The 10,638-nt window shown below is 39.8% G+C and overlaps 1 protein-coding gene across 1 annotated transcript in view; it reads left to right on the forward strand.

The window, feature by feature from the left end:
• The first annotated feature begins 47 nt into the window (after positions 1-47).
• Positions 48-10,638, forward strand: part of srp68 (signal recognition particle 68) — a 14,049-nt gene continuing 3,458 nt past the window's right edge. Inside the window, exons 1-11 of the mRNA XM_034687003.1 lie at positions 48-302; positions 715-781; positions 2,062-2,175; positions 2,382-2,577; positions 2,884-2,966; positions 3,071-3,180; positions 3,274-3,353; positions 3,546-3,686; positions 8,300-8,398; positions 8,569-8,633; positions 8,768-8,921. Of these exons, the coding sequence (XP_034542894.1) occupies positions 215-302; positions 715-781; positions 2,062-2,175; positions 2,382-2,577; positions 2,884-2,966; positions 3,071-3,180; positions 3,274-3,353; positions 3,546-3,686; positions 8,300-8,398; positions 8,569-8,633; positions 8,768-8,921 (1,197 nt within the window). The 5' untranslated portion in view covers positions 48-214. The remainder of the gene's footprint in view (positions 303-714; positions 782-2,061; positions 2,176-2,381; positions 2,578-2,883; positions 2,967-3,070; positions 3,181-3,273; positions 3,354-3,545; positions 3,687-8,299; positions 8,399-8,568; positions 8,634-8,767; positions 8,922-10,638) is intronic.

Consider the following 10,638-nt stretch of genomic DNA (forward strand, 5'->3'; position numbering starts at 1 on the left):
ATACTGCCCATTAAATGCCTTATGTGAAAATATATTGACCAGAAGGCACATGCACACTAAAGTAGATACTTCGACTTGTAAATCTCGCGATAACTTGATCCAGTGTTACCCATGGTTTACCCCTCCCTGAGTCCCTGGGCCGGTGCTCATTGGTCTCTGGATCCACTTCCGACTGAGCATGTGTGTAGCAGCCATTAGCTATTAGCATCTAGAGATGGCCGCAGACAAGCAAAACGAAGCCAAAATTGGCTCCATGGATGAAAAAAAAAAGAATTCACAAGATGGAGGACTGAATCTGGAAAGTATCCTTCAAAGCAACATGTTTGTTGCCGTCGATTTACCTTTGCTGCCGTAAATCAATGTCAGGCTAAGGAGCTAGCCTTAGCTTGCTCGCTAGCCCGCCTGAGAATAACGTTGGCTAGAGCTTTAGTATACGTGTCATACTGAAGCAGCTGAGACCGACAGGCTTAAACATGAGAATATTGTTCTAGTGAGACACTTTTGTGAGTCCAAGATTTTTGGATTCACAAAAAGAGTTTGTTAATGCATGATACCATAGACGTGTTGATATGTTAACTTGTAGTTGTGATAACCTCTGTAGAAGCTGTTGACTATTTGTTGAATATAGTCAAACCTTTTTGCCTCTGCAAATATTATCTTGCACAACACCGTGTGATGATTTAGACGAAGTTGTCCCTTGACATTTAATGCCAGTTTTGCAAATAATCAAGGAGTCTCAGCAGCAGCATGGGCTCAGACATGGAGACTATCAGAGATACAGGTGAGTTGTGGCCAGTCATACATAACCTTTAAACAGTGTGAACGGGACCAGAGCTTCCGAGATACCTTTTGTTGAACCGTCCTGTGTTGTGTAAGTTAACTGTTCACATAGAGGTGCACGGAATCCTGTATATATTACATTATTCGATATGGAGACAGCTGTTTGTTCCTTTAAGAGTGAGAGCTGTATTGATCTCTTAGAATCTATTACAATAAAATCTTTATACAAAGTATCACAAGATTCAAGTGGTCTTAAAATTTTGATTTAAGAAAATTTAAAGTAAGTTTTTTCTTCACCTACACCTATTCATATACACGGGGAGTAGAACGTTGTCTAGTAAAATTATATATTTTAAGATAAGGTATATATATATATATATATATATATATATATATATATATATATATATATATATATATAGTGGGGTGAAAAAGTTTGGGCACCCTAAACAAAAATTGTTGTTTTCATCTGTATTTTCTATTGCCTTCAGTGTGGCAGCTTGCTTCTCACACATCTTATAACACCATGACACCATCAGCAGCTAGATCTTCCTGGAGTTCTTTGGTGGTTGTTTGTGGGTCCACAGTGCCAGTAGCCTTCCATTTCCTTATGATGTTCCTCACAGTTGACACAGGCAACTGAAACCTGTGGGATAATTTCTTATAGCCTTCTCCAGAGTTATGCTTCTGTATTATTTGCAATTTTAGGTCATCTGAGAGCTGTTTTGATGTTCCCATGTTGCCAAGTAACATTAGAGACTGAGGGATAAGAAATAGTTGCTCCAATTTAACCTTTAAATCCATTGTTGCATGTGAATTTGTTGTAGAAGATTCAGTGAACTAATTCCAATGTTTAGATGGTGGAAATCAGTATTTTTAGGCTGTCTAGCAACGCTCAAACATAAGAAATTCAAAGGGTGCCCAAACTTTTGCAACAGTCTGATTTTGTTTCAGAGTTTATTGTACATCCTGATTTAACTCAATAAATCCGTTTTCATTCTGAAAATGTCTGTATTTCTGTCAGTTATAAGTTGTGAGAAGGTAATAGGAAAATACAGATGAAAACAACATTTTTTGTTTAGGGTGCCCAAACTTTCGCACCCCACTGTATATGATTTTTTTTTCAGATTATGTTCAATAGTACCATTGCCAGTAAACTGTAGAATTGTATTGGTAGAAAAAGTCAGATATCATGGTTGCCATAAAAGATAAGAATGTGCATATAAGCATATTTTTTTTGTGTGTGTGTAATTTAATCATATTTGTGTTTTTCATTTCCAGGGGCTACTGCTCCCGTAGACTGCGTCGTCTGCGTAAGACTCTTGGCTTCAAGATGGGCAATCGGCACAAGTTTGTGGGGAAGAAAATAACTGTTGAAATGCTTTCTGATAGCAGGTAAGAAATATATTTTCTTTCCAACACAATCATGTGCAGTCGACTTGTTTATATGGTTTAAGAGTTTCACATAACTACAGGTTTGACCACAACATTTCAGATGCTGTGATAAATACATCTGCTTGTAAATTTGTCCAGTAAATCTGCTTTTTAAAATCTGAGAAAAATATCCTGCAAACAGCTGATCATGAACCTGCACCCTTCAGGTACCTGTTGCTGGTTTTGATGGAGGCAGAGCGAGCATGGAGTTATGCCATGCAGTTGAAGCAGGAAGCCAACACGGAGCCCCGTAAACGCTTCCACCTGTTAGCACGTTTGCGTAAGGCTGCCAAACACAGCGAGAAGCTGGAGAAGCTCTGTGAGAGTCCCCGGGTCGATGCCAAGACTAAACTTGAGGCGCAGGTAAGCAGTGCAGAGTCGAGCTCAGTCCTCTTTACAGGTGTTTAAAATAGATTATTGGTGTACATGTTCTGAGTGGCCAACATCAAAAATATTTTGTATTTGTTGACTAGTACTTGACCAATATCGTTTTTTTCAATTGCCAATGCCGATTATTACAAAATGGGATTAATCGGTTTTGTCTCACTTTTGACTTTATCATTTTTTGGTGATGCTTGTTACCATATATGAAAAAATATATAATACAGCCACAAATTTGTTTTTTGCTGATGCCAGATTATAAGCATAAAATATCTGTGTTCATCCCAGGCCTACACTTCTTACCTGTCTGGTATGGTGGAGTTTGAATTGCAGGAGTGGAAACCTGCCATGGAGGCCTTCAACAAATGCAAGTAAGTTTGAGCTTCTGAACACATAGAATCAGTGTATGTGTTTTGTCACTCTGACTTTAAGTGTATGTTCAGAAATATTAGACGGCCTGTTTTGTGTATGTCAGGACCATCTATGAGAAGTTGGCTAGTGCGTTCACTGAGGAATTGGCAGCTCTGTATCGCCAGCGTGTGGATGAAATTTCACCTAACATCCGATACTGTGCTTACAACATTGGTGAGTGACATAGAGGTACAAAGACAGCAAAGTAAAGGAGAACCCCTACATTTATACTTTAGTGTAACTGTTTGCTTTCCTGCTTGATTACAGGTGATCAGAATGCCATCAACGATTTGATGCAGATGAGACTAACTGGTGGAGGAGGAGGCATGATGGCTGAGAAACTGGAGGTAAATACAAGGACAAGAAATCATTTTAATCATCAGTTACAGTCCTAACGCAGGTGCTGCTTCATATCACCCCAGAATAGAAAAACACAGTATATTTAATTTAGTTTCAATCAAAAATAAACTGAGAAAAATGTTTTAAAAATGAATTTAAGTTGAAGGAACATTTTCATTGGGTTTTCAATTTCATTTCAGTCCCTGATCACTCAGGCTAGAACTAAGCAGGCAGCCACTATGAGTGAGGTGGAGTGGAGAGGACGGTCGGTGCCTGTGAAGATGGACAAGGCCCGCATCTTCCTGTTGGGACTGGCAGACAATGAGGCTGCCATTGCTCAGGTACGTTTGCTCCTCTCTTCAAAGGGGTAAAAAACAAATAAAAAACACCCTACCCTTGTTGGTTGCTATTCTTAATTTTAATGTGACAGCACTGCTTGAAAATATATCCTGGGGTGTAGCTATAGACTAAAGCAAAAATCCTACTCACTGCACCTATGTCCTTAAGACACAGTTTGATTAAATTATCACTCATCATCATGCTGTATGAGGAGTATGACTTTATGGATCACGTGCCGCTACAACATTTGCAAACACCTGCAACTATAAACATACTAGTGTTGTGACACAAGAACTCTGTCAGCTCCTATCCTGTACTTAAACAGACATGTTATCCCAGCCTCTCAGATTACCCACAGTCCCAGTACAGTCTAAATCCTATGCCCATGCCAATTCAGAAAACAGTCCAGTAGAAAGACAAGTGGTGGGGGGTGCGTCTCAAAGTTCTTAACTCCAGTCTCCTCTCTCCCTGCCGAACCAGAAGTAGTTACTGACCCGCCATTTTAAGTTGCATCCTAGATAGGATGGAGGAGACTGATCGGAGGAGGGATAAACGGGGAGACACAAGAGCAGTCTTCACGGTAGCCTTTTCTCTGACAGAGTGGACGCTGCAGCGGCTTGGACTTATCTGAAACTTAACATCAGCTGAGTTTAATAAAAGAGAAAAGACTGACCTGAAAACAGTCACTAAGGGTGCCCTGAGACAGATCATAAACATACGTCTGTTTCTAAACAGTCTGTATGTGATGAGCTGAGATTAAAAAGTGTTTAATGTGAGATTTTAAAACAAAATACTGAACATAAAGCAGAATCATAAAACTAAAATAACAGGATCACTCCTGAGTTTTATATCTGATTGTTTATTTCAGATTCACTGTCTAACGAAATAGTCATAACATATAATAGATATAATATATATTCATGATCAGTTATTCCTCCTGTTAGTTTCCCTGTTTGTTGTTGTTTTCTCCATGAAGAGAAGTCTGACAGTAAAGTTTGTCTGTTAGTAAAAACACTTGTTATATTTCCTGTCAGGTTAATAAAGTTTCATATAAGGCTGATCATTAATGAGCACGGGGTTTGAAAGAGTTGCATGGTTTATATTTTCCCTTAAAGTAATAAATAATTTAATAATGAGGCATTTTACCGATGAATCAATCCGTGATGCTTCAGGACAGAATAAACAGAGAGCAGATTCTCTTCATGTGCAGGTGTGTGTTAAACAGGTGTTTGTTAAACCGGTAAAGGACAGAGACAGAGCTCTGTTACTATTTATATTTATCAGAGTTATTACAGTGAACATGTGTGCAGACACAAACAGCTGTTAAAGCCGTCATAACAAACCGACGTCGCTTCACGTGACGCTCCGGAGGAGGGGACCTCTCCTTTCTCTTAACACAAATCTCCTGGTTTCCTCTCCTCCTGTTTAACTTCCTTGCATCTCTGGTGGGAGGGGCTAGGACGCGAGTGAACAACGCTAGGGTGGAAGGTTAGAGCTTTGAGATGCACCCTCAGTGGCCGTATCTCAATGTCTATACTCACACACTGCTGACTTTGAGGCGTGTTCCACTGTCAAATCTTCAAGTGTCTGAGGGATCTCTCACAGACTTTTGAGCCCTTTATGCCACCTTTCCGTAAGTGGCCATTTTTGCAGACTTAGCGTAAGGGAATTACCCATAGTTCATAACATGGTGACGTGTAAGTATAAATGTAGAAAACAGCCTTAATCAGCCAAAATCTATTTAAGAGCCTGGATCACATGTCTAACAGCCAGTCAGCAAAAATTGTGCATTAAAAATTACTAATGCCGCTAAGGTAAAAGCTACATGACATAATGCAGGTTACATGAGAAGTCGCAAAGATCTGTCCCATTTCTAGTTATACAGTTTTGAGCCCTTACACACTCCTTCCTTCAACCACTTTCCAGATGACGTCAATTAACTCAAGAAGGGCTCAGGGTTCAGGGAGGAGATTGAGATTTGGCCTGTGTCTCATTGTAGCGTGTGCTACTCTCTCTCATTGGTAGACCTTCCTGTGTGCATACTGTTCCTTCAGTTCTTACTTTAAGGTGTTCTTAGAATTGGGTTAAAGTTTCACAGCAACTATCAGTAGGTGGCACTCTCCTCTTGACAGTCCTCTGTGTAATATTTCGAGCCAGCACAGCTCATTCCTCATACTTTCTTTGAGGGTGTGCTGGGCCTTTGGGTGTCAGACACACCTGTCACACCCACAGCCACTCAGGACTCTGGCATGCAGCCCCTCTCATAGCACAACTGCATTCTGTGCATTTCAGCCCACACATGAATTCAGGACAACACCCAGCAGGCGTATTAGCAAGACAGATCAGCGCTATTATCTCGAAACACCTTTTTGTTTCAAAGAGGCCCTTTAACCAACAAACTGTAGTGTTTGAGTCAATTGTTGAGGAAATAGAGACTGAATGTGTGACACGCTACTTGTTTTCTGTAATGACAAGCTTCCATGTTAATACAAGAAAAAAAAATCTTAATCTATTAACACTCTTTTGTGAGTGAAAGAATGATTATTGTGAATTCTGCATGCTTAGATACAATTTGTTCTGTCTGAGTCTGTGTTAAGTTAACACCTAAAGCTAACACCTGATTCCCAGCTCTTTGCCCCTGGGGACAGGAAACGCTATATTTGGCAGTTCTTCAGTCCCAGTAGAAAGAATCAGTTGTCTCCTTTTAATCAGTTTATTTGTCCAGCCTTCCCTCTGAACAACAAAAGATGTTGGACAGGTTGAGCCAGTCTTGAAAGGCGTTGCTAGGGTGTTGGCACAAGTGTGTGGCACCAAACATTATCAGCCCAGAGACCCGTCTATTATTGATCACCACTACAGAGACATTTCATGCATAATCCTTTCAGCTGATGTGGACATTTAACTCCATCTTGTGAAGCTGAAGTCGTGACATCCCCTCAGGGTGTTACAATATTTTTTGGTTTTTGTTTTAAGACAAAAAGTCAAAGTGAAGAAAGTCTCCTCTTATCATATCTTAATCATATATCGTCCCTTTTATGATAACAAGGCTGCCTCTTTAAATAATAAAATACCCTGGAGACTTCTGATTATATCTTGGATTAGGTCTCAGAGTAACACCAGCCTATTGTCCAGGTATGTAGATGTAAGGTAGGTGAGGTGAAGAACAATCCTGTCATTCACAAAGATTGGAACCCTGAAACTCCAGCATGTCTGATTGCTGATGAGTTGTGTGCTGGAATGCATCAGCAGCCTGCCAGGCCACATACCTGTGTCTATCCCTCTGTTTGCTACAGACACATCCCAGCTGTAACTGTTGCTCTTTGCATCAAACTACTACGACTCCCACAGCAATGAAATATTTGTGCTTGCATGATTGACGTTTACTAGATCTGTAATCAGATGTCTGTTGATGTCTAAGTTCCGATATGAAGGCCTACATGTCTAGGATTTTTTTCTTTGGTGCATTTGATGTTTATACTTTTTGATTTTGAAGATCTCTTCGGTGGAACCCCCAACACAGGTGACAAAACTGAAACACAGGTGACACTACTGAAACCTGCAGATTTTTTTACAGGCTTCAGGTTCACCTTTTTGTCTGTCATCTTCAGAAAGGTTCCTCACGTCAAGATTAGAAAGAGTGCTTACCCAAGTCTTCCCCTCCCAAATTCTTTTGAGTGTGAAACCCTTTGACATACTTCCAGTTCCTCACCCGCCCTAATAGTATCATAGATAGTTTGCTGAATGCACTGCTAGCATTACACAGATATGCAGTACATGCCTTTGTTTCATGGAAATAAAGGAATGATAATAATGTCTACCTCTGTACAAAACACCAGTTACCATAAAGCAGGAACTCTCTGTGTGCTTTGATTTCATAGAGATCCAGCAATATGATTACAGGAACACTTCCTACACGACCTGTAGTGCGCACAGCTGGAGCACTCACACAAACTGAACCGGACCATTAGAAAACATCATAAAGTACTTCAGTTAATTAAAAGATCAACAGCGTATTTTACGCTGGTATTTCCCAGCTTTTGGCCAGTTTCACCTGCAGTTGCTTGGCAGATAAATATATGGCAGGCCAAAATGTATGTTGGGAAAAGATGCCACATACAAATAGTCATATTTGTCTGAATATAAGACAGTTTTTTTGTCCCCTACAATGCTGTGAAAAAGTGGGATCTTCTTATATTCATGGTCTCCACTTGTGCATGCCAACACACATTCATGACAGTGCTGTGAAGTTCCAGATTTCTTTACTTTCACTCAAACGCCACATGTAACATTTACTGATTGACACAGCAGCACAGAAAAAACGGTGGGACCTTAATGCTATTAGGCGGCCAAATTTGCTTAACAAAAGCAGCAGGAAAAAGGCTTCAGTTGATTGTAAATGAATGAGAAGCAAAGCCCAACTTCAACTTAAGTTGGATAAAGACAACAAAAACAAGGTTACTCATACAGCTGGGTAGAGGATGATTAATGATCTACCGAATATTTCGTTTAAAACTTCTCCCACAACAAATGTTGACGTAGACATATCTCCACATACTTAAAAAAAAAACTTGGTTGCTTTGTTCCTTTATAAATTTTAAGTTTGTCTGTTGTTCAGGCATCCAATGAGGAGACCAAAGAGCATCTATACGAGACGCTGCTGGCCGAGTGCAGAGACACCATCCAGGCTGTGAGAGAGGAGCTCAAGAGTGAAGCGGTAAGGATGATGAGCTGACATGCTTCATTCAAGAAGAGGAGTGTCATTCGTCTTTTATGACCCCGGCGTTATCTTTTTGTATCGGAATCAGCTTACACTCAGTTCAAAAGTACGACATTCAAACAGAGAAATGAAATTATTTTTTCTTCTGAATTTGTTTGTCTTTGTAGAAGCAGCGAGACAGGAGCTCTGATGCTGACAGTGGCAAAGTGTCAAACCTGCAGTTCCTGCACAGGTAAAAGAAAAACAATTGTACTATCTTAGTCTTAGATCTTAAAATGCATAGAATAGAAGCTGGAGCTTGTAATAAATCATTATACTGTATATCCAGTCCTGGACTTTAAAACTTCCCCTGTGTTGTCTTGTCAGTTACCTGACCTATATCAAGCTGTGCACGCTGGTGAAGAGGAACGAGAGCATGGCCGACACTCTGCAGGCTAAACTGAAGGAACCTGAAGCTGATGAGAACAAGAGAGGGCCCCGCCCACAGGACCTCATCCGCCTTTATGACATCATCTTGCAGGTAGAGCTCTTGATATCAAACAAATTGACATTATTATTGAAATGATTTGAAGTTATGAAGAAATTGTTCAAATACAAATATATATATATATATATATATATATATATATATATATATATATATATATATATATATATATATATATATATACATATATATATATATACACACACTGCCGTTCAAAAGTTTGGGGTCACTTAGAAATGTCCTTATTTTTTAAAGAAAAGCACTGTTTTTTTCAATGAAGATAACATTAAATGAATCAGAAATACTCTCTATGCATTGTTAATGTGATAAATGACTATTCTAGCTACAAACATCTGTTTTTTAATGGAATATCTACATAGGTGTATAGAGGCCCATTTCCAGCAACCATCACTCCAGTGTTCTAATGGTACATTGTGTTTGCTAATCGCGTTAGAAAGCTAATGGATGATTAGAAACACCTTGAAAACCCTTGTACAATCATGTTAGCACAGCTGAAAACGGTTTTGCTGGTTAGAGAAGCTGTAAAACTGGCCTTTCTTTGAGCTAGTTGAGTATCTGGAGCATCACATTTGTGGTTTCGATTATACTCTCAAAATGGCCAGAAAAAGGGAACTTTCATATGAAACTTGACAGTCTATTCTTGTTCTTATAAATGAAGGATATTCCATGCGAGAAATTGCAAAGAAACTGAAGATTTCCTACAACGATGTGTACTACTCCCTTCAGAGAACAGCACAAACAGGTTCTAACCAGAGTAGAAAGAGAAATGGGAGGCCTGGTGCAAAACTGAGCAAGAAGATAAGTACAGTAGAGTCTCTAGTTTGAGAAATAGACGCCTCACAGGTCCTGAACTGGCAGCTTCATTAAATGGTACCTGCAAAACGCCAGTGTCAACGTCTACAGTGAAGAGGCGACTCCGGGATGCTGGCCTTCTAGGCAGAGTGGCAAAGAAAAAGCCATATCTGAGACTGGCCAATAAAAGGAAAAGATTAATATGTGTAAAAGAACACAGACATTGGACAGAGGAAGATTGGAAAAAAGTGTTATGGACAGATTAATCAAAGTTTCAGGTGTTTGGATCACACAGAAGAATATTTGTGAGACGCAGAACAAGTGAAAAGATACTGGAAGAGTGCCTGACGCCATCTGTTAAGCATGGTGGAGGTAATGTGATGGTCTGGGGCTGCTTTGGTGCTGGTAAAGTGGGAGATTTGTACAAGATAAAAGGGATTTTGAATAATGAAGGCTATCACTCAATTTTGCAACGCCATGCCATACCCTGTGGACAGCGCTTGATTGGAGCCAATTTCCTCCTACAACAGGACAATGACCCAAGCACACCTCCAGATTATGGAAGAACTATTTAGGGAAGAAGCAGGCAGCTGGTATTCTGTCTGTAATGGAGTGGACAGCGCAGTCACCAGATCTCAACCCCATTGAGCTGTTGTGGGAGCAGCTTGACTGTATGGTACTCAAGAAGTGTCCATCAAGCCAATCCAACTTGTGGGAGGTGCTTCAGGAAGCGTGGGGTGAAATTTCTTCGGATTCCCTCAACAAATTAACAGCTAGAATGCCAAAGGTCTGCAATGCTGTAATTGCTGCAAAGGGAGCATTCTTTAATGAAAGCAACGTTTGAAGGACAAAAGTATTATTTCAACTAAAAATCATTATTTCTAACCATGTCAATGTCTTGACTATATTTTCTATTCATTTTGCAAGTCATTTGATA

Source organism: Notolabrus celidotus, chromosome 7, assembly GCF_009762535.1.
Source record: "Notolabrus celidotus isolate fNotCel1 chromosome 7, fNotCel1.pri, whole genome shotgun sequence".
NCBI classification, from domain to species: domain Eukaryota; kingdom Metazoa; phylum Chordata; class Actinopteri; order Labriformes; family Labridae; genus Notolabrus; species Notolabrus celidotus.